Source organism: Ochlerotatus camptorhynchus, unplaced genomic scaffold, assembly GCF_037179485.1.
Source record: "Ochlerotatus camptorhynchus isolate MF236.1 unplaced genomic scaffold, CSIRO-AGI_Acam_v1.1 ptg000824l, whole genome shotgun sequence".
NCBI classification, from domain to species: domain Eukaryota; kingdom Metazoa; phylum Arthropoda; class Insecta; order Diptera; family Culicidae; genus Ochlerotatus; species Ochlerotatus camptorhynchus.
In genome coordinates this window covers 66,402-91,869 of record NW_027041285.1, presented here as the reverse complement: position 1 = coordinate 91,869, position 25,468 = coordinate 66,402, and the positions used below count along the sequence as shown (strand labels likewise).

The following is a 25,468-nucleotide window of genomic DNA, read 5'->3' as shown; positions in this document are numbered from 1 at the left end:
TTTTTAAACGATTTTCGCATTAAAATGTTTGCTCATTGCTAAATTTACCAAAATATAGTTATATCCAAGGCAACATAGATTGAAAATCGAAGATTGTAAAAAAATAAGCAAACTAATTGTAACATGGCGGTGGCATAAAAGTTGATTTTCATGGGTCATTTGTGAAAAAGTTGTTTTGCTTTCAAGAATTCCTTAACAAATTAATAAGGTTTTAAAATGGCTTTTATGAAGAAAACTTGCAGGCTGAATTGTATTTATCTAAAGCCATTTTGCTTGATCCTAACCCGGTCAGATTTATGGCAGCATTTATGGAGGCAAAGTTGCCTGCAGAAAGTTAAACGTCAAAGTTTGTTTATCTTTCGATAGTTGCACTGTGAGATCCAGGATTCTTCCAGTCGGTTTTCTCCCGATGGATTGGGAGCAGTTACTCAGATAGTTTACGATACTGTTTTAAAACATTTCGCATTTCTAACAGCTGGAAGCGCAATCGTTCCCGAAAAAGATCCCCTTCTTCCGGATGGTTACAGAAGTGCACCATCCAATGATGCAGAGATGTACGGTTGCATGAAATTTTCGAAGAGTCTTTCGCCGAATAAAATCGCTGCTTTGGATCGGAAACCAGCTAATCTCCGCTAACTAACAGTTTCAGTGGTTTGCTGTCGGTTGTTATTTCGATTGTCATCGCAAGATCTGGAGAAGGCTGGTGTGTTTTTCAACTTTAGACAATGTTTTATGAGTTCGAGGGCCTCGCTCACTCTACTTTTTTTTCCGACAGATGGTCAGTGTACTGGTTCTTCTAAAGAAGTAAATTTATCTGAAATTGACTTAATTTTTTCATCCTACTTCATCTATCCTTCGAGATTTCCTTGTCATAGATTTGGCATTTAGTAACTATGAGGAACCATCTTTTAAGCTCAAAATTGTAAACAAAGTAATTGGGGAGTTAAAGATGCTTTTTAAAAATGCTAAAAAGCAACAATAAATGCTTTTTTCTCTAATGCAAAACCTAATAGTTTTATGGTTGCTTTTATAATGATAGAACACGTTTATAAAGTATTTTATAATGACATTGATAAACAATTGCTAATGACGTTTATGCTTGAATTATAGAACAGTTTTAAGGAAGGATTGATAACTGTTTTAAATTTATTTTTAAAACAAGACAGTTTTTGACTTTCTTGCCAGACTATAAAAGGTTTTTAAAACAGCAAAAAGCTGAATTACTAAGCAGGAATGTTTTACACTTTAAAATGCTATATTTAAACTAAATGCATTGTTCATTACCGTTATAAAACCATCATAAATCAGAGTGGATGCTAAATGGTTACTGAATTGCTACTTGGGAAGCATGCTGCTAGCGTTATAGTGTTTGGATTGGTGGCTTTCGATGGCAAAAAAATGGAGTCGGTGTTCATTCCAGAAGGCGCCAAGGCAACACGAAGGTCTACATCGGGATTTTAAGTAAGTATGTTCTTCCGTGGATCAAAGAACAGTACGGTCCGAAGCCAAATGTTGTATTTCAACAAGATGGGACTCCGTGCCATACCTCGAACCGCACTCAGAAGTGGTTGCAGGAACATCTTCCGTTCTGGGCGAAGAATATGTGGCTGCCATCCAGCCCCGATCTTAAGCCGCTGGATTACTCAATATGGCGCGTCATGAAGGCCAAAGTCTGTTCTAAACGCCACCCAAGTACAGCAAGCCTCAGGCAAACATTGACCCGTACCTGGAGAGAAATGGATCCAGACTACATTATTAGAACCTGCCGTGCATTCCGGAAGCGTGTGGAGGCCGTATTAGCAGCAAGTGGAAACTCGATCGATGATTAACATAGTTTAAGACTCTGAGAAATATCCTCCATTTGAATCAATAAAAAAAAAACTCGAAAACGAAATTTTTGAGAATTTTTTAAATTAACATTATCACGCATACGGTATATGGCCAGGTTCTCGAGATACAGTTTATATAGGAAGATCACATGCACACTAGCGCTGCGTAGGGAGAGAGTTCTGAACTAATATCAACACAACAATCAACAATCACAAACAATCAGATTGACCGCCCACGGTTGCTGCTCTGTTATTACCAGATCAGCTGCAATTACACAGAGAACCAAACAGATGATGTTTGTGACTAACATTCATCCTCAATGTGTAAGAACTGGAGATCTAATATTTAGCAATACCAGCGCCGGCCGTGTCCGAATGCAGGTCAACTAGGGGGAATGGGAAGGAATGTGTTGACGTGGTACTCGCTGTGAAGGAAACCGAGAAATCCTCTGCGCTTCCACGAGCAATCACAGGGATGTTGGATGTGGGGAAAGGTTGCACGCACACGCAGGGATCGTTTTTGGTAGAGCGATTATAATACACAAACACACACACACACACACACACACGCACGCGCACTCAATTTCTATTTTTAGATCAGGACCCACACTGTGGTAAGTGATGCGATCGGTGTTAAAGAAGAATTTGTTTTCATTAAAATCTAGTGGGTATAGAATAAGGCAAAGTGAAAAATTGCAAGGAAGGGGACGGGCCTGGGATTGAACTCCCGACCTTCTGCTCAGTAAGCAGAAACGGTAACCACTGAGCTACCGAGCCTCGTCTAGTTCTGAACTAATATCAACACCATGCAAAAGGAAATGATTACTTGAACAACTATGCTCAAGACAGTAACCTTCAGGATTTTGAGATACAGCTTATATAGCAAGCTCATATGCACACTAGCGTTGCGTAGTGAGAGAGTTCTTAAATAATATGACCACCATCCGAAAGGACATGGTCACTTGAACAACTTTGCTTAAGACAGTAACTTTCTGTATGGCCAGGATCACAAAATATTCTATGTTAGACCTATGATCCATATATCATATATCATATATCCACCCGTCATAAGTAACATAAAAGTGAAGCGCTTCTAGCGGCGTGGTTCCCAATGAAACCTGAATCCAATGACAACTTTGTCCAAGATAGTATATCTCTATAGATTGAAACAAATGATATAATCCACCACAGCCCATATTAGTGAAAATCCCTAGCTGTGGGTATCCTTATTCGCGGATAACCAGGCAATAAGGATCCGGCAATAATGGATACCGGCAATAAGGAATCCGGCAATTAGGATTCTTGACTGTACATCAATTATTTTACTTGTTGATCATTTCGTTTATCTTCCTAAGGGACTTAAAATATGTATGGATTTTCGGCAAAGAATGCTCAGAATAGCAAAAAAAAAAAGCATCAGGTTATTTTTCAAGTAAATTTATTTACAAGGTGGATGACCGTTCTTCAACGTCAATTACAATTCGGTTGAACCCTGATGTGATTCGAGCCACATCGCTGTAATGTCACAATAAAGTCTACCAAATACTCGTATATATTAATGAATCTGATCCTTAAAACTACTTTCACTTAGCCTTAAATTATGTCCTTTACATAATCCAACACGCTCCAACACGGGTACATGGCTATGGCACCTACGGTAAAGTATTCCTACAATGAATGTTATTCCGCTGTCGTCGCTTCTAACGACGCACAATTTATTTGGCACTGGCATATGTAAATATCGTAATCACCCTCCCAGCATCCATCCCAGTCAACTCTCGGGCACAAATTGGCTTGTTTGTTGCAATTTTCCGCCCCAAGGGCACCACTGATCAGTTGGATGTAGTTCATCACTATAGTCGTATACAGTTCGCGTTTATCCAAATCATGAATAATTTATTGACTTCTGTGAAACGGGTAGGCCTCTCGGTTACAATTCAGCGGTGTATCAACTAGTTCCGTTGATAAGGCTGCCACTACACCGCAGACTGATTTATTTCAGCACCACACAAGTCAATCGCATTAAGAGCTTATCGAATCTTGCACACATACACACACACACAGCAATTCGATGCTCATCAAACGTAACTCTCCTGGCGGTTGTTGTCCAGCATAATGATGCCCCCGTTGGGTTGCCTTTCGATGGTTAATCTTGTTATGTACGGATTTGCGGTTGTCCCAACTGAAAGCGGCGGCGGCGGAGGAGTCGCCCTCGGAGCACCGGCACCGGATAGGCTCTCATTTAGTCGTCGATTCAATTGGGAAATGTCCCGAAAGTGCTCGTTCCGATCGTCCAGGGTACGCTCGAAGCGAGAAAAAATCGGCACTATTGTTGACTCGAGCAGTTCGTCGTGGCATCCGATGGCACCGCTCGAGACGAGCCGCGACAGAACGTGGAGGATGTTTTTGATTGTCTTGCGCTGGGCTTCGGTTTCCACGCGGCTGTCCATTCGTTCGTAAAACTTCTGATTGAAGGTTCCGGTGAGGAAGGTCACCAACGGGCGGCCGGTCAGGTGCTGGTGCGATTTCTTGTTCGAGGACATGTTGTACAGCATCGAGGTGATTTGCTCCTGGGGGGATAAATTAAAGAAGCAAGAGAACGAAATTTTCGCTGATCAGTTGGAGTTTGATAATTAGAGTGTGGGAGGGAATTTAGCGGGTGCGGTGGGAAATGGGCGATGAGGGATATTGTTTGCTTGGTTTAAAAGAACAGTAGACGAAATTGGGGAAAAAATATTCTGCGGTGCCTAAATCCCCAATGATATGGAATTTTTATTTATGAATATGGTTAGTAAAAGAACAACAGGGGAGACTGGACACATTTCAAGCTGAACATTGCATTACCTTCTTTTATCGATCTGTGTGCTGAAAATACCTGGGAATGCCTTTACATGGCCGTGGGGATACGAAGAGAAAGTTGACGAAGAGAATCTGTACATGTTACTTAAGACCTTATGCAATGTTCAGCTTGATTTGATCTCTGAGGACATTTGGTTTCCAGAAATTTTGAGCAGACTTTTTTTAGGTAAGTTTCCACAAAAATTAGTCTAAACGGAAGGTAATGTTATGGTGACATTAGCATCGGATTGTGGAACGAATATATTTTTGACAGCAGTTCTTATGTCTTTAGACTTTTTTTTTGCAGTGGAGAAATACGAAAGTTTCTAATAGGTGCACGAATAAAGCAAGCTAGAGTTGCTTTTTCGAGTTTACTAAATGTATGGAAATCTAACCAGATAAGTTAACGTACCGAAATTCGAATTTTCAATTCAAACGTGTAATCTGTGTTGTTATACGCCAGAAAGGCGTGCTGCGTATCAGCGGAGAACATTTAAAAGTTACAGGTCTTCAGCAACCGATGCCTGCGGTATAAAATTCGTGCCTGATGGCCTCATAACTGGATCTCGAATGATGAGCTCCATCGTCGATGTCATCAAAAACCGATATCAACGATTCGAGAACGCAAGTGGAAGTTTGGTCAGCCACACACTACGAAGGGGTGGAAACAAGGGGTAATCAACTCTGCACACTGTACCAAAACACAACACGGAACACTGTTCGACACGATAGGGCACACTTTGACTAGTAGGACACAAACGATTTAATATAAAATGGTATCACTGTTGAGTGTTGACGTTTTGCCAATCGCTGCTAAGGTTGATTACTCGGTTGAATACTTTGTTTACTCAAAAGTGAAGCTAGTGAGAGAATTTGCTGTCATATATAGAACTGGTAAACCAACGATTCAAACAAGAATATACGAACGACAAACCGGTTTCGAGAATCGCTCCGAAAAAATCTGTAAGTATTCTCTGAACCGTGAATCTCTTTAAATCTAGCAAAACTCAATCCTTCTCATCCGATTCAGAGCAAAAATCCCAGTGGTTCGTGATTTCATCCAGAATAGCTTCTATTCGGGATTGACTTCAATCTAGTTCATCCACACCATGGCCGGTCGAGAGGGTCTTGTCGATACGGCTGTCAAGACGGCTGAAACTGGTTACCCCAGCGACCGACGGTTGATCAAAAGCTACCTATGGTGCAAACTAGTTGGATCCTGCGATCATGAAAATCGAAACCAAACCTGGAGATAATGAATGTAAGTTTATACACGTTTGCAGTCATTGCTCTCAATTGATATTGACTACGATGGGATATCCACAGGACTTTATAAGGATGTCCATATAATTTTGAGCAGGTGGCAATTTCATCCATCATCGATCGGGTTACGCCTTCGTTTCTGTGCATCTGCAAGGAATCAGCAGCAGGGACATCGAGCCGGAATCTGGTGGACGGGTTGAACACCGTACAGATTTGATGGCTTCAACTTTTTCTTCCACCTCCTGCATTGCAAACGCACTGAAGGGAGGCGGAATACTTGCCTTGGTCCCTCAGATAAATTGAGAATGTAAACACAATAAAAAAAAACCCGAATTTATCCACCTATGGTGTGATCAGACCCTTCTTACTTATTCAAGTTTATTTATTTTATTATCATTAGCAGTGACCAAGCCCCCCACCCCCGTGTCATCCAGTGACGCTACGCCACTGCCTGGGGGTACCCGGAATATATCCGGGTGTAGTCTATTTGGTGAGGCTACCAATCACCTTATCATCGTATTTTAATGTGAATTAATGGGTTTTAATTCAATTCATATTCAAGCAACTTCCCCGGGGTACCCGGAACATGTCCAAGTGTGTCCAATGTGGTCTGGAACACTTAACACGACTTGCATTGATCTTATTTTTGAATTCTGTAGTAATTTGATGTGTGGCATGATGGTTTTGATACGGGTTCCGTTAAATCCAGCGTGAAGGCCCATATTCACCGGATCTTATTCCGGCCATATCTCCGGAACCGGTTCACCGATTCTAAAACCGTTCAAGAGCGTTCAATGGGACCCCAAGACCTATCATTTGGCGCCGAGTTTGTCCAAATCGGTTGAGCGGTTGCTGAGAAACGTGAGCGCATTCATTTCGTTACATGCACACACACATACACACATACGCACACACACGCACACACACACACACACACACACACACGCACACACACACACACACACACACACACACACACACACACACACACACACACACACGCACACACACACACACACACACACACACACACACACACACACACACACACACACACACACACACACACACACACACACACACACACACACACACACACACACACACACACACACACACACACACACACACACACACACACACACACACACACACACACACACACACACACACACACACACACACACACACACACACACACACACACACACACACACACACACACACACACACACACACACACACACACACACACACACACACACACACACACACACACACACACACACACACACACACACACACACACACACACACACACACACACACACACACACACACACACACACACACATATTACGTTGACTATGAATTATTCTGAATAACCAATAACTGATTAACTGATAAAAAAAACAAAGCGTATCAGCTGGTTTACTGTACAAGGCATTCTTGGGCATATAGAAATTCATGATGCAAACTGCAAAATAATTTGGAGAGCTTGAAATACTTTGCCATCAAATTTGTATATCCCACATGATATAATAAAGCATAAAAAAGCACTACGGGTTCAAAAATTGTATCGATACAATATACTATACCTCTTCAAGTCTGCAGATCATCAATATCTGAACTCCAGATGATTTAGAGAATCGAGGTTATTATTAAACACAATCTCACATTACTTTATGAGGTCTTACGAAGCTCGACGGGTTTGTATATTAAATCAGAACATCATTCAAGTGATTATGTGATTATTGTGCGGCTAGTTAGCCGGCTACTTGAACCTGAGTGAAGTGATTTGTATCTAAATTATGCGTTAATTTTCAGTTTTTTTTTTCTCTTGTGAGTGTTTTGATTGTTCGACTTGGAAAGAGCTCATTCTGAGTGCTCGGGGGACTAGCCTCATCCCAGATGACCATGGCAATGCAAGAAAATTTGTTTTCGTTGAAGAAAGTATCACAACACAGGCTGCTATTAGATATTGTTGCGGACAGTGACAGATGGTGAACACGAAGATCCAGTGGAGGTGTTATATCCTAGACAAATGGTAAGTTCTAAGTTCGCTGTTGTCGTCATGGTAGTCGCCCTTGGCAGTACCATTCATACATTTAGAATAAACCATCAACCGCAGATTATCGCGTATCTCTGCCCAAGTGACATTGCAAGCTTTATAGAGGTTTTATAGCATTATTTAAGTCCAAATCATGGTCTACAGAACCCGCATAAAACCAAAATTGTAACTTGGTTGTTGTTCATTACATACCAGGCGAAAACTTAATCATATTGTGTAGTGGAGTGTTGTGGTTTTGACATGCTCGATGACCCTGGCGGGACCGTTTTTACTTACTGAGCAGAAAATCATGGGTATTAATTCCAAGCTCTACAACGACAGAATAAACCATCATTGCCTGCATAAGCGTTTTAAGAACCAAAAGTTGAAATGTTTAAATCATTATCTACATTAAAATGCACAAACATTAAATCCAGTCTAAAAAGTATACCGTAATAACGGAGTCTGATACCAAAAACCGAACCCTTCTGCAAACCCTACCCCATACATCCAGAATTGCAGTGCAGAGGTGTTCTCGGCTCGGTGGTTTCGGCTACATTCAGTGTACGTTTACCAAAACGAACCCTGCTGCTTCACGAATCTCTACGGGTTCTAATATCATATAACACCTTGTTGAGTCTGTAAAACATTAAGATCCAAAACGTTTGTTGTTTTTTTCCTGGTGTCCGTCGAAAGGGTTGTTGGAGTTGAAGGGTACGACTGCAGTGGAACTTCCGAAAGATGGTGAAGCTACTCAGAGTCTTCAACATTTGTGGTGAGCACAGTACTACAAAATTTGTGGTGATCAAATGAAAGTGCCATTTTGGATCGAAGCAAACAAACTGGTGTACTTGGGTATCTCCAGAGACAGCGTACATAGTTGGCGTTCCTGACAGCAGCATTATGCAGGTGATCATTGTAGTCAAACTCAGCTGTGTAACGTTCGAAGGATATCGTTGCCGTTGGTAATGCTTCTCATTCCGATGTGCGCGTCCACATTCTGGGTCTTTCAAATTATTTGTGACGGTAGGGTTCTCTGCATGTCTCTTAAGTAAATGTTGGACTAACATACCTTTCCTATCCCTACCAATTGCAAGGAAGTTTCCAAATCCTTATCTGTTGGAGAAGGATGTGTCTTTATCTGGGAGAGAGTAATTATTTCCTATTTACTATCTGTCCAGTAATAGATATCCACCTTGCTCTTAATAGTTTTGAATTCCTACGACCTACGATCAGTGATGGAAAAGTTCGCAAAAAATCACTATGACTCGCGAACTTTTCCCTTGGAGAACTTCGAGAAATATCGCGAACTTTTCCAACACTGCCTACGATATTGTGTAACTTGTTTGATGCTAATGCTAATTGCTAAATCGACCAAAATAAATTTATATCCAAGGTAATATACATAGGGAAATGGCTCTAATGTTGGCCTATGGATCTAATATTGGGCGAATCGCAAAAAAATCTGCTATTTATCAATTTTATTTAGATGAACGCGTCATTGGGACGGTACTAATGGATATTTTGGTCACTGCTGAAAATTTAGTCGATTGCTGAATTTATGTATGGGCCCAAATTAGGGACATATAGGCCGACATTACACCCATTTCCCCTATAAAAACAAAGATTGTAATACAAATAAAATAATTGCAATATGGTGGTTGTATAGAAGTTGATTTCCATGTGCCATTAGTGAAAAAGTTGTTTTGCTTCATGAAATCCTTACAAGTTTATAGGGTTTTAAAATGGCTTTTTTGGACAAAACTTTCAGACTGAATTGTATTTATCTAAAGCCGTTTTGCTTGATCCTAACCCGTTCAGATTAATGGCTACATTTACGTTTGCAAAGTTGCCTTTAACTTAAACGTTAAAGTTAAAAAGTTAAACGTCAAAGTTTGTTTATCTTTCGATAGTTGCGCTGTGCGATCATTGCAACGAGAATTTACTGAAGCGTTCTTCCAGGCGTTGTTTTTTTTTCGATTGTTTGGAAGCAGTTACTCAGGAAGTGTGCGATTATGTGATAACAGATGAAATAGCTGGAAGCTAAATCGTTCCCGCAAAAGATCCACTTCTTCCGGATGATTCCCGATGTAGGAATGTAAGTACGCTTGAATGAAATTTTTCGAAGAGTGAACCCAAGGGGTAAGTCACTCAGCATAAAGGGTGATACGGTCAAAATTTGGTCAAGGGAAAACGCGTGTAAATCGGTGAAATCGTTTATTTAAAAAATCAAATTAAATTTCTTTTTCAAGTTCAATTAGTATAAAATTCAGGAAAAATATTCAGTTAGGCTTCCGCTTTTCCAAATCCGAATTGCCGGGCCTTACGCTTGACCCCTGCCATCAGATTTTGTACAGCCACCTTGTCCACCTTCTTCGCCGCAGAAAGCCAGTTTGCCTTGAACTGCTGCTCGCCCTTAGCAGTTTTTTTGGTCTTCTTTAGGTTCCGCTTGACAATAGCCCAGTATTTCTCAATTGGGCGGAGCTCTGGCGTGTTGGGAGGGTTCTTGTCCTTGGTCCTGCACGTTGTTGGCGGCGTATCACTCCATGGCCTTTTTCCGTAATGCCAAATGCCAAATCCGGCCAAAACAGTACGGAACAACCGTGTTTCGTCAGGAAAGGCAGCAGACGTTTATTCAAACACTCTTTCACGTAAATTTCTTGGTTGACAGTCCCGGAAGCTATGAAAATGCTGCTTCTCAAGCCACAGGTACAGATGGCTTGCCAAACCAGATATTTCTTTGCGAACTTTGACAGTTTCATGTGCTTGAAAACATCTGCTACCTTTCCCCTTCCTTTTGCCGTATAAAACTCCTGTCCCGGAAGCTGCTTGTAGTCGGCTTTGACGTAGGTTTCGTCGTCCATTACCACGCAGTCAAACTTCGTCAGCATCGTCGTGTACAGCCTCCGGGATCGCGCTTTGGCCGTCGTATTTTGTTTATCATCGCGATTTGGAGTCACTACCTTCTTGTAAGTCGATAGTCCGGCTCGTTTTTTGGCTCGATGCACGGTTGTAGACGATACACCCAGCTTATTTGCGGCATCTCGGAGAGAGAGGTTAGGGTTTCGCTTGAAACTACCGGCAACTCTCTTTGTCGTCTCAGCGGCTTCCGGTTTTCGATTCCCCCCAGATCCAGACTTCCTGGCTGTCGACAAACGTTCCCCAAACACTTTAATTACATTTGTAACGGTTGATTTGGCAACTTTTAGCGATTTTGCCAACTTTGCGTGCGAGTAGCTCGGATTTTCGCGATGCCCGAGCAAAATTTTGATACGCTGCTCTTCTTGCTTGGACGGCATTTTGACAACTGAAGAGTGAATTCCAAAATCAAAATAGGAGCAACATTCTACACACACACACCTTCAAAATGAGGGGTGTTCAGGTTTTTTAAATGCAAAATTGAAAGAAATACGTCAAGTTGATATTGACCAAATTTTGACCGTATCACCCTTTATTGTGCCGAAATTATATATGGCACAGATTGGGCATACCCACCGGCACACTTTCGGCACAATCTCGTTGGCATTGGATTGTTGAAAATAAAATGGGAAAACTGATGGACAACTGTTATTGAAGTTGTTCACAACATTACGTGCTGTTTGACTGTGTATTCAGGAACATCCTCTAATTGAATATACCAAAGAAACGCAGACCAGCAATTTACTTATAGATCTCAAGAGAAAGAGGCAGATCCAGTTAGTACCCTTAATTTAAATAATGCTACAAATCACACAAAACAAACTAAAGCAGTCTATTCATCATCCTCTATAGTCGGTCTCCAACAATGATCCCCACCGGTTCCAACTCTTTCCGGTCGCTGATAGACCGATGCATTTCACATCACGAAAAGCTAGGTTTCTGGTCGGCCATTATAAAACACTAAAACACAGGAATTTCACTACCCTATGAACACAAAACACCGAAATTTCGCACACCTGTCACTTTCCGCGTCATCCTCAATCCGATTTATCCATGCGATTTGAAACTAAAACATTCAAGGAAATACCGGGTTGCCGGGATGGGTATTTTACAAACAATTACTGCTTGCTCTATGACCGGCACAATCGGCACACTGGCGGCACACTGACAAAAAAGATGACCCAAGATTGGTGTGCGGAGTGAACTACCCCTTGAATGTGTCGGAGGTTTGGGCAGTGGAATCCGCGTGATTCAAGTGTGAAATTCGGGGTAATAAAATATGACTCGCGATTTTATTGTACTTAACTGAATTGCGTTTTATTTGTAACTGATCGATAGCAAAAACAAAGAGATAGAATAGGGCTACCAACTCTGTGACATCGCACTATATGCCCTGTGGGAACAAGGCGGTTCAACACTCCTCCTCGATGTTCAGGGTTGGCCGGCTGCTTCACTCCGGAGGCCCAGCATTTCCGAAAACTTCCGAACCTTGACAGCTCCCAACGGTTTTGTCATTATGTCCGCGACCATGTTGTCCGTTTTGCGATACTTCATGATAATCTCCCCTGATGATGAAAGCTCTCTGGTGAAGTGATACTTAGTATCTATGTACTTGGAACGACGGTTCTGCTTCTCCAGAGTAGCGAAATCCAAACAGCTTTTGTTGTCTTCCCAAACGATGGTTGGACTATGTTGTTCCTCGTTGAGCTCCTTCAACAGCCTACGTAGCCACACAGCTTCTTGTCCAACCTCTGTCAACGCCACATATTCGGCTTCCATCGTTGAAGTAGACACGCACGATTGCTTGCGACTTCCCCAGCTCACAGCTGCACCGCCAAGAAGAAAGACGAATCCGCTGTTCGACTTCCGATCAGCAGTGTCACTTGCCCAATCGGCGTCGCAGAAACCCTCCAGCTTCAGGTTGCCAGCATCGAAGTACAATCTGAAGTCCACCGTTCCGCACAAGTACCTTACAATCCGCTTGAGTTCATTCCAATCCGCTTGCAAGGGGTTGTTGATCTTCCGGCTCAATATTGACACTGATGCTGCTATATCAGGCCTGGTATTGGTGGCAATTTACAGCAGCGATCCGATCAAACGATGATACTCGACGTTGTTCGCCAAGCTCTTCGACTCCAATCTGTTCTTGTAGTATCCAGTATCCATCGGAATAGTCGACCGTTTCGCCTCCTCCAAATCGTAGACCTTGGCAATCTTCCGGATGAAAGATGCTTGGTTGATTGAGTAAACTCCATCCGCTCCTCGTTTCACACTGATCCCAAGAAAATGACGGATTACTCCCAAGGAAGTGATGTTGAACTTCTTCCGTAACTGCTCCTCAACCTTGCGGATCTCCTCCTGCAGACGACAAACGACGATCATGTCGTCCACGTATAAGAGCAGGTACATTCGCTCTCCGTTCCTCAGATCCTTGATGAACAAGCAGGCATCCGAGGCAGACTGTTGGAACCCAATGCTAATGAGGAAATCCTTTATAGTATGGTTCCAAACCCGAGCGGCCTGCTTCAGGCCATAGATGCTCCGGTTTAGCTTGCAGACCCAGTCCTTCTTTCCGGGAACTTCGAAACCGGGTGGCTGAGTCATGAAAATCTCCTCCTTCAACTGGCCGTAGAGGTAAGCACACTTAACGTCAATATGCCTCACCTCCATCTTCTTGCTGCTCGCCATAGCCAGTAGTACCCGGAATGTTTGTTGCATCGCAACCGGCGCGAACACTTCCTCGAAGTCACGCCCGAATAGCTGAGAATAGCCTTGCGCTACAACCCTGGCCTTGAAGCGCACAACTTGACCATCCGAATCCTCCTTCTTCTTAAACACCCATCGACTACCAACGGGTTCGCGCCCCGCAGGAAGCTTCACCAACGCCCAGGTATCATTTTCTTCCAGGGAACGCATCTCCTCCTTCATCGCTGTCAGCCATTTCTTCTTGTCAACGAAAGCCATCGCTTGTTCGTACGTCGTCGGTTCTTCACTGCAATAGATAGCTAGGCTAACCTCACCTACTGCATAGTCGTTCAGCCGCTGCGGAAGAACACCCCGCGTGCTTCGTTGCGATCGGCGCAGGCCACTAGCTTCTCCTCCTGTGGCGTCACCGTCCGTATCTCCCGCTGAATCGATTTGCTCATCTGATCCGGAATAGAAAGATTCATCGCCGTCTTCGTTATCTTCTTCATCCTCATCCGGGATCACTTCCGGAATCAAATCCTCTTCGGTTCGGCCGATCACGACTTCAACATCCTTTGAGCCGCAATCTCCTTCTGAACGGATCTCCGCTCCCAGTTCCAGAAAGTGAGCGTCTCTGCTAATAGTCACCCGTCGAGTCTCCAAATCGAGGAACCGATACGCCTTGGCTTGGCTACAGTAGCCAATGAAAATCATCTTCTTGGCCTTGCTCTCCAGCTTTCCCCTCTTCTCGCTTGGGATGTGGACATAGGCCTCGCATCCGAAAACTTTCAGATCCCGCATCACTGGCTTACGTCCGAACCAGCGTTCGAACGGCGTCCGGTCGACGGAACGGGATGGCAGCCGATTCTGGAGAAACGTCGCTGTCGACACTGCCTCACCCCAGAATTCCTTCAGAAGGTTGGCATCGATAAGCATACACAATGCCATTTCTTGGAGGTAACGATTTCTTCGTTTAGCTACCCCATTCTGCTGAGGGGAGTATGGGGTAGTATACTCAGCTTTAATGCCTTCCTCAACGAAAAAACTTCGGAGCTCGTTGCTTACGAACTCGCCACCGTTATCTGACCTTATCACCTTCGGTTTCCGGTCAAATTGGTTCTTAACCATATTCACAAATTCCTTGATCTTCCCAGGCACATCAGACTTATTTGCCAGAAGATAGACCGTAGCATATCGACTATAGTCGTCGATTAATGTGAGGAAGTATTTGTTTTCTCCTGGGGTGACGTGCTTGAACGGACCGCACACGTCCGAATGCACTAGCTCGAGTATTTCCGTTGCACGCCTCTGCGCTACCTTCGGGAACGACTGCCGGTGCAGCTTGCCTTCAAGGCAACACTCGCACACCAGCTTTATCCCGCAATCAAACACCTTCATCTGGGTGCCGAGCTCCTTTTTGTTGATCAGGTCCACCACGTCGTAGTCCCTGTGGCCAAAACGATGATGCCACGTATGCTGGCAGAAATCGGTATGCCGAGCAGTAGCAGCAAACATAGACCTCGCTGAACATCTCAACAAATACATCCCGTCGCACACGTCGGCGACGGCTACCGTATGGCCCTTGGTATTTCGGATTCGACATCCATGTGAATCGAACACAACAGAAATATTCTTAGCTACTAGCTCACTTACTGACAACAGGCTACCTTCCAGCTCTGGAACGAATAGGACATCTTGTACCTTCACCTCTTGATCCTTTCCGTTGTCGTTCACGCACAGCAGCATCCCGTTGCCGACGCCTGCAGCAACTGTCTTCTTCCCGTTCGCAAGAGTAACATCGACATGCACGTCTTCCACCAGCTCCGAGAAAAATCTCCTGTCGCCTGTCATATGCTGCGACGCGCCGCTATCGACGAACCAGTAGCTCTTCAAACCGTTTGCAAAACAGCACTTCACCTCCTCGGCATCGGTGGTTCGACCTGCACTCGCCCAGAATAGTAGGGGTGCACCGGAATCCTGTGCTTGCTTCGCCTTTGGTCCATTGGAACTCCTGCTGCTTCCTGATGCTTGCTGCTTCTGGTTGTCCGGCTCGCCTTTCAGTGAAGCCAGATACTTCCGGCAGTTCCTGCGATAATGGCTGGGCTTATTACAATGGAAGCAAACCTTTTCTGCAGACTTCGATTTCGCCATCGTCTTCAGTGCCTTGCTGTCATCGGAGCTGCGACCACGATCCATCCGCTTCTGGTATTCTTCTCGAAGTTTTGACTTCACCAGCTCCATCGTAATATCCTCGTCGGGGCGACTCTCGAGCGCAGTCACCAGGCCATTGTACGTTTCCGGAAGGCTTTTCAAAACCATGGCCACTTTCATCTCCTGCTCGAGCTCCAAACCAGCCGCCTGCAACCGATCAAAAAGCTCCTCGACGTCCAGCAGGTGCGATTCCATATCGCCTCCTTCGGGCAAATTCTTGTTGCATAACTTTTTGAGCAACGAATTCCGTGACGTCACAGTAGCCTTTTTGTGGTGCGTTTTCAACGCATTCCACATCGCACGCGCACTCGTTGCATTTTTGAGCAACCCTAGCTGATTGTCTTCGATGGTGAGACCAATTGTAGCTTTGGCCTTTTTATCCTCCTTCGTCCACTGCGCAGTGACGGGCTCGGGCTTGGCCTCGTCAATGACAAGCCACAACTCCTCACGAGTAAGCAGCATCTCCATCCGGAACTTCCAAACGTTCCAATTCGTGTTGGAAAGTCTCGGGAACGAAAACTTCGCAGCGTCCGCCATCTTCCTCCACCTCGAGAAAAAAAAATCCTCGTGCGCGCGACTGACCGAAAACTTAAAACGCGTAAAACTCGGAACTTCCCGATTGTCCGCACGAAAAAACTGAGCCCATAACCTGTCGGAGGTTTGGGCAGTGGAATCCGCGTGATTCAAGTGTGGAATTCGGGGTAATAAAATATGACTCGCGATTTTATTGTACTTAACCGAATTGCGTTTTATTTGTAACTGATCGATAGCAAAAACAAAGAGATAGAATAGGGTTACCAACTCTGTGACATCGCACTATATGCCCTGTGGGAACAAGGCGGTTCAACAGAATGAACCCTTTCACCGAGTAAAATTGCTGCTATGGATCGAAAACCAGCCAATCTCAGCTAATTGACAGTTTCAGTGGTTTGCTGTCGGTACTGATGCAAGTTATTCCGATCGTCATTTATACGCAAGATCTGGAGAAGACTGTGTTGTTCTTCACTTGTTGCTATTTTTTTACAAAATCAGCTAGGCATTTCCTCGGAAAATCGCAAACGGATCGTGCTTAAATGGTGCACTAATCCCAACCTATCAGTAACGAAGTTTGCGAAAATGGAGGAAGTAAGTATTGGAGCAATCCAAACTGCTATTCGGAAGTTTGGTGAAGAAGGACACATCTAAATCTGGCCGTAAACCTGGACCGGTGGACCGAAAACTGGATTAGAAGATCACCCAAGCTTTCGTCAATAAAAAAATGTCTCTGTTCGAGATTTGACCAAAAAACTGAGAACATCGACGAGTAACGTCAAACGCGCCAAGGCAAGAAACAGACTGAAAACGTTCAAGAAGCAGAACAAGCAGCATCCATCAAACCATGGGCTCGGAAGCTATATGATAGCCTGCTGTGTGGAAAATTGGTGTGTGTTATCATGGACGATGAAACATACGTAAAATTTGACTACAAGACGCTTCGCGGAGACCAATATGCTGCCGTGACGATGCCAATGAGTCAATTTTTACCGAAAAATTCAGTAAGAAGGCCATGGTTTGCCAAGCGATATGTGAGTGTTGCATGTTATCAAAGCCATTTGTGACGAAGCAGACGATGAACACTGACATTTACGATCGGGAGTGTTTGAATCGGCAGTCCATGATCCGTCAACATGATGGCAAACTACTATTTTGGTTCGATTTGGTGTCAATGGACTACTCGAAAACACGGTAGCTGGTACAAAGCAAACAATGTGCATTACGTGCCAAAAGAGATGAATCCTCCGAAGATCAAAAGTTCGCTCCTTGGCATACGATTAAAGGAACTGCGGATTATCTATTTGAAAGAGAATACTATCGAGAACATATATATGCAATACAAATCTGAGTTCATTAATATAACGCTGTTTTATTCCAATAATAAACTGTGCTTATACTTTCTGAAACACCATATAGATCTAGTGCTTAGTTCTAAACCTTTCAATAGTTCAGATTACATACGCTGATATTCTCCTACGATGGCAGTTAGACCAAGAAGTATCTCTAGCAGATAGATGATTTTAATTAATTGCTTTGGATATTTTTAAAGGTTTCAGACTGATCAGTTCTTCCTGTAAAAACCTTCAACTGTTAAAAGGTTAAAATATCGTCACTTATGTATTCTTTCAGAATGGTACGGTAATTAAAAAATATTCAATAAAGCTAATTAAAGATTGCAATAAAGTCCTGCAGATATTTAGGTCTACAAAGTATTGTTTCAAAACAATAATAATCAACTTGTTCAACAACAGCGTCGTGATTACCTCTCACCCCAGCAGGCCTGGGTTCAATCCCAGTCGGTGCCGCCGGGATGTTCTGAGGCATAACATGTCTGATCACGCCTTCCTTCGGAAGAGAAGTAAAGCCGTTGGTCCCCGGTTCATGAGTTGATGGGTCGATAGGTAGGGTCCAGGTGTGGGAGCTGCCTCCCTGGCGTCGGTAGCATTGGTGCTCAGCAAGGAAAACAAGATCGACGGAAAAAAATCAAGGAAAAAAACATGTTCAAGACAGAGTTTGAAATATGAAGTCATGATCTATAGTAAAAATCTTCACACGTCTGCTTAATAGTACGTTCAGACTACAGAGTTATAACATGTTATAGCGCTATCTTGATGGTGGTTTCTGTGTTGCAATTATTTGACAACCGTTATAACATGTTATAACTCTCCAGTCTGTACAGCGTTTAAAATTCAAAAAGCCTTCGGATGTCTTCTTCAATATCTTTGTACACTCAAGTCTTTTTTAACATGGATTTTCGAAGATTTTCTTAATGAAACGTTTTTTGGATTTAACGACGAATTTTGAAATAACGCGATAAAGAGCCATAACATTTAAAATCGCAGCTAAGTGAAATGCAAAAAGAGATTGCTCCGGTATTTACTTCCTACATTCTCTTGGAAGTTGGGAAGCCATAGGTCTGAGGGGCAGCCCTACCCTTATATACACCAATGAAGAAATCATATGATTATCTCTGAACGGTGATGTTTGACCGTTGATTCCGTGTGGTGGTGGAGTCTTAAAGACATTTTTGCCTTACAATGCAGGAACCTTACCTGCTAGTCAACAGCAAGTACAGTTTTCCCGAGTAAAGTAAAGCCCTAAAATAGCTAATTTAAAATAAAATCGATTTAATCCAGAAAAGAAACGCTCCGCTGGACCACTTTGATTTGACACCTGAAAATGGAAATCACTTCCCAATGGGAGACAAATTCGTTTATCTTTTGCTGAGGATGTAACATTTCCAACAACTTACTTGGAAAGGCAATAAGCTACCGTACACGGCCACTGTGAATAACTCAAAGAGAAGTAGAAGAAGAGAGTCACTTCTACTCAGAGCTATGGCAAAATTTCTAAATACTGCAGGAACTCACCTGCAGTTTTAAGAAATGTCCCATACAACTTAGTAGAAGTTACACACTTTCTGAGTTATTCTCAGTGGCCGTGTAAGTATCATGCCATACGATAGATCTCCGTAGCGAAAAATGTACCAACTCAGCATCCATTCACAAACACACCGACTGACCGCAAAAAAACATGTTATCCTACTTCGGCATCGATGAAAATGAAAACAATCGAGAGATGCGTAGAGTACCCCTATTTTTTGACAAAAATAAATAAATATATCACAAAGACGATCCCGAAAAACAGAACGATACAACAGAGGTTTGTTTATTTACATAACCCTTTTGAGGAAACAACCTTAAAATGACATAGAGTGGGTGTTGGGAAAATCTGCTCGTTCGGACCGAGCTTCCTATTGAACAGTGCATGCAGGGTAGAGCACTACTTCGGCATAAGCACCCATTCCCGTCATATAGAGCAGTTACTTCAAATGTATCAATGATTTCGACTGGAATGACTTTTGGTACGATAGATTAGTTCAAGAGCTACAAAACAAAAACTGCGCTCCAAGCGGATCAACATTTTCTGCCTTCATCCGTATGCCAATGTATTTGGATGGAATTGAAACTCGAATGACGGAATTCCGATCAAGAAGTAGTGTTAGATTTTTAACCATATCTCAACAATTTGTGACTCTTTATCAAATCTAATGATTGATAATCTAATGAATGAAGATTGATTAATTTAGAAGTCATCTTTGATAGAAACATTCCATTTATTGTTCAAACCCGTTCGAACAAGTGAGGTTAAGTGCGAATTGTGCGTAGCATGACGAAAATTAGATCTTAACCCTATCTCGTTCGGGTATGTGACATCATAGCAAAGTAAGTGGAGCTTAAAACGAACTGCATGAAAGCGACAACGAGGATGACGATGGTGATGTCTTTAGAGATGGGAACTGCCACACTCTAGCAGGGGGTAGTAAGAAATATCGAGACTCTGTCATCAACTTGGATGGCAGCCGGTATTTTGCGGAAGGGTAACTTTATTTGAACGAAGTGTCGCAGTCGAGTCATGCGACCTGAATGATTGATACACAAAGTGGATCTGGACTCTGTTTGTTGAACCGAAGTCCATTTGTCTGTTTACCAGTCAGTTTAACGAGTTGAAAGGGAATGATCAAGGGTGTTAACGAAGTAGTGAAGCATTGGCATCTATCGGTCTTGATAATATAAATTCAAAATCAACATTTTTTGGAAAAGCAATAAACGCTACTGGTGATCCATCAAATTTTCCACCAACCTTCAAAATGTCAGCCTGTTTCCTTAAATTCAAAATTCGTCTCCCTAACTGTATCCATCGATATCGCAGTCAAACGACATAGAATGATGCATGATTCAATTAAACCTTCTTCACGCATCAACCGGCAAGCTTCAATGACAACTATCGAAAAAAATAGAGTGTATAAATGAAATTCCTCCAATCGAATCGTGCGTCCAACGGCGCCGGTGGTGTAGTGGTAAGCGTGATTACCTCTCACCCCAGCAGGCCTGGGTTCAATCCCAGTCGGCGCCGCCGGGATGTTCTGGGGCATACCATCTCTGATCACGGCTTCCTTCGGATGGGAAGTAAAGCCGTTGGTCCCCGGTTCATGAGTTGATGGGTCGATAGGTAGGGCCCAGGTGTGGGAGCTGCCTTCCTGGTACGTCGGTAGCATTGGTGCACAGCACGGAAAACAAGATCGACGGAAAAAACAAACCAGAGAATCGTGCGTCCAGCATGGAACGCCAAATCCTGTGATGCGGCACGTCCCGGTGTTTTGCGTCCAAACGTTTCAGGCTAGTCCGTCAAAACAGTGACAGTTTTATGGCGTCGATTAATCGTCTCCCGGTAGAGATGGGCCTTGCCAGTGGCAAAAAGTGTCCTTTCGAGGGTTGCAAACTGTGACGTTGACGCAACTGCATCCAGTTGGAAATTTTTCAATCTAGCGGCCCACTCGTCTCATCTTAGGAACGTACAAACAAAGAGGTCGTTCGATTATGGTGAAGGATGGAGTCCATCGCCGAACAAAGGCATCTGATGAATTGTGACTGTCTCTATCTCCATTTGATGGGCAACGAGACGATGATGGTGATTGAAAAATGCATCCTAGCCGGGAAATCCATTCCGGTTCGATAATTGCTCCATTCTTCAACGGAAGGCGCAGTCCTGTCGCGGTGACAGCGGCACGCTTCCGAGATAGTTACAGTGAATTATTGCACGAGATGCACCGGCTACCACCCTCCCAAAAACCGATCGAAGCATGTCTGTGTGGTATGAATTTTCAATAAGGATGAACGGGGGATGATGGCATTCTTTTAATTTGTCCCATCGATAATTGGAACCCGTGGAGTAGTTGTACAGCTGGATACTTACAAAGAGAAATATCGATGCACCGGGTCCTCGTCGGTCGGCGGCCGCCTTCAGCTTCCCGGCAGCTTCGTGGGACATCAGCGAGTAGACGGCAGTGGCCTCGATGCGGGTTAGATTGTTGAGGCACGCGGAACACAATAGCAACGTCTGACAGCAGGTTGTTTTATCGACAATCTCTGTGGAAGAAAGACAGACAGGCAGGACTTGTTTCATTACTAAGGACATTAAAAGGGATCAGCAAACTTCAAGTGGCAAAAGCAATTAGAATAACCGCAGTGAAAACTGCAGCGATAAAGATTCGCGCCAGTAGTAATTACAGTTAAGTTGGGTGATGCATTTTAAGTGGACGATAATGATGACGGTGATGATGACGATTATGGTGACAAAAAAAGTGACAAAGAGCCAGAACTGCAGCAAACAAACACGCGGCGATAGTCAAAGTGGCACTTGGACATCGGGAAAAGAGTCGTCTTCAATTATAATGTGTCTTTGAAAGAATAGCGTGGCGTCTGGTTTTACAGCTGCAGCTCCTGATGGTGATGACGACGACGGGGGGGTTGAATTCCAGCCCGAAGGATGACTGATTCAGAGAAATTTCTTCGGAAAATGTCTTCGGATGAAGTTTTCCAGATAATGGGTTTCGCTGTTGGAGCGAGGAACAATGTCGTTTGATTGTGGATGATTAAAAGTGACAATGAAATGGATGCTTGATGAGAAACAATTCACAGAAAGAGTAATTGCTTTGGACTGGAGTCATTAAGCGGAGAAGCAAATTTCAGCCGGCCATGATCCTGCGAGGTTAGTGAGCAGATAAGATGCAGTAGGAATCTATATTTGCGCCAACAAATGATGATGAACAAGACACTAACATGCCTTTCTGCAATATAAGGCTGATATGCGACTAATATACAGCTTGGATGCCCTATATTAATCTTACATTGCAAATAGGGTAAATAGACGGCATTTAGAAAAGTGACGTGGCCTGATAAGAGGTAGAGATGGGCGATTCGCTCCCGAGCTGCTCTATAGACCCGATTCTTTAAAATGAGCTGATGACCCGTGGTTCATTTTTTAGGAACCGCAGCTCATCAGCTCACCACACACCACAAGTCTAAACCATACATTCCATCACTCATAGCGGAACTTTAAAAAAGGACACATTACTCCACTTACGCATTGAACAGTTACCGCGTAAACCAAGACGCGCGCGTAATACAACATGTGGCTACTGATCGACAGCACCAACGGTAAAAGCAAACTTCCAAGCGGCTGTTTGGGAGGGAGAGAAATATGTACATGTGCTACACGATCTTAATTTTCTACTGGTATCGAATTTATTCATGTACCCGGCTCTTATTGCTGATGTTATTCCTCGAGCATATGTGCTCTCATCTCTCCTCCCATCATTCTCTGGGGGAGCGGAAGATCCGCACAAAAGCAAATTACCGAAAAGCGAAATGCACAGCTTATCAGCTCAGCTCCGGTTCCGAATCATCGACTCGAATGATTCACTGGGAGCTGTTTAGGATGACAACTCTCGGACCCGTCCAGCTCTTCGGATTTTTTTTTCTCTCTAAATTCTTCACGATTCAGATCCGGATTCGTATCTGAGCTGATGATCTGGAGCTGATGCCGAGAATAGTGAGAGAAATTCTGCTGAAGAATTAACATCAGAAATAAAATTTGAATTTAGACTGGATTTCATAGCTTGAGAAAAGGCGTAATATCGTGTGCCACGTTGTCAATCATATCATCGCGTGTGACATAGGTGTAGCTCTCTCGCATGCATTTTTTTGTTTTACTGCTATGTTGTTGGCACATTTATCGCACATTTTGGTTTACGCAATTTTGATCACTTGTTGCGTTTCTTAGAGATGAACTAGCCTAAGGCTAAAAATTTCTTTAATAAAGAATTAAAAAAAAAAACTTGTTGCGTTAGTAGCGTTTTCCATTGAAAAGTAAAGCCATGTTGTAAGGTAGGGATATATTGGTTTAGACTACTTTTACGATTTTATGCAATTTTAAGCACTAAACCCACAAATTAATTTTCCGATTTTGAATTTGTGTCATAATTTCTATAATTTCAATGTGAGCTGATGAGCTGTTCAAAAGAATCGACTCCGTTTAGTGAGCTGGATGGGTTTTATCCACTCAGCCAGATGAGCTGTTTTGCCCACCTCTAATAAGAGGAGATGGTGCACAGTGAGACGGAATAAAAAAAAGTTGGACCTGGCCATTTTTGTAGAATTTTGATGTCGTCCAGCATGTTTCTTCATTTTTTGAGTGGTGAAAATTTTCGCTTGAGAGGGAGGGGGGAGGTATACAGTCAGATAAATATTCCTGAAATTCATGGAACTTCCCTTAAATTATCGGATCTAATTCTTCAATATCTTAGAACTTCCCCAAAAGTCTAGACTATCCTTGATGTATTACGTGTTTTCCTGATGTTATTCGAACTGCCCCAAAGATCTCTGAACTTCTTAAAAGTTTTCTAGACTTCCAGAAATTTTGAAGTATTTCATAAAACTTCCCACAATTTTTCTGAAATTAAATAAACTGTCATGAAATTCCCTTAATTTTCTTAAAGTTTTTTAAACTTTATTGAATCTCTAGAAACTTTCCTCAAATCTTCCCCCAATTTGTAACGGCTTTTCGATCGAACGAAGTCAGTTTTTGAAGTTTTTACTGTTCACTGAATAATTCACGTGTATTTTCGTAACCATTAGACCCCAAACTAAACTGATTTCCTTGTATCGGCGAGACGACGAATCATGGCACATAAAGAATAAGAGAAAAATAAATCTTGCTTCATCGATGATCAAATACGTTCACACAAACGATTTACTACTGACGGAATCATCGAAAGAATCTTTGTATTCGTGTGTACCATTCCGCATGGATTGCACAATGGTCCCAAAGCCGTATTTAGGAAGACAAAAATGTTTGCGCTAAAACCGTTGATTTTAGGCATATGGTGTCTGGCGGAAAGTTTCTTCATATTTTTGGCCAATTTTTTTAAGTTGGTGAAATTAGGGTGGTCCATAAAATTGGTGAATTGAAAATGTGATTTTTTTATTATGTGAGATAGACCAGTGCAATGTTCTATAAAGTTGCAGAACAATCAATTTGCGGCACCTTTGCTCAAGCCACCAAACTTCCATCTCTTATTATTCATGAGTTATGAATATCTTTTCATACGTTCATTTCTCGGAAAACAAATGTTCTAGACACTTTTAGAACTTTCAATGGCAAAAATTTTTACTGAAGCAACCAAGTTGGTATCTTTTTTATTGGAAAGTTAAAGGCGATTTTCTTCAAAAAACTGGCATTTTTCAATTGTCAATATCTCTAAAAAGAGCAAACCGACTTTAAAGTTTTCAATTCCATTTGAAAGATCATTATTTTGATCGATTTCGGTGGGAAAACTGCGAAAGCGATTTTTGATGGAAACATTTAATTTAATTTTAAAAATTCACACATTGTTTTCTCGCAAAAACTTTGTTCTAAACACTTTTAGAACTTTTGATGACGCACAGTTTTGCCAAAGCAATTAGGATGCTATTTCCTTTGTATGGAGAGTTATGGCAGTTTTTTGCATAAAAATATGAATTCTTTTTAAATTAAATTTAATGTTTTAAACAAAAATCGCTGTCGCAGTTTTTCCACCGTAAATGAACAAAATAATGATCTTTCAAATGGAATTAAAAACTCGAAAATCAGTTTGCTCCTTTTAGAGATATTGGCAATAGAAAAATGCCAGTTTTTTTGAAAACAATCGCCTTTAACTTTCCAACAAAAAAAAGATAGCAACTTGTTTGCTTCAGCAAAAATATTTGCCATTGAAAGTTCTAAAAGTGTCTTGAACATTTGTTTTCCGAGAAATGAA

General features: G+C 42.6%; 1 protein-coding gene across 1 annotated transcript in view; it reads right to left on the bottom strand.

The window, feature by feature from the left end:
• Positions 1-3,392: 3,392 nt before the first annotated feature.
• LOC135715152 (uncharacterized) overlaps positions 3,393-25,468 on the bottom strand; it is an 80,367-nt gene continuing 58,291 nt past the window's right edge. Inside the window, exons 4-5 of the mRNA XM_065238551.1 lie at positions 21,586-21,758; positions 3,393-4,399 (exon numbers count right to left, since the gene is read on the bottom strand). Coding sequence (XP_065094623.1) covers positions 3,908-4,399; positions 21,586-21,758 — 665 coding nt within the window. The 3' untranslated portion in view covers positions 3,393-3,907. The remainder of the gene's footprint in view (positions 4,400-21,585; positions 21,759-25,468) is intronic.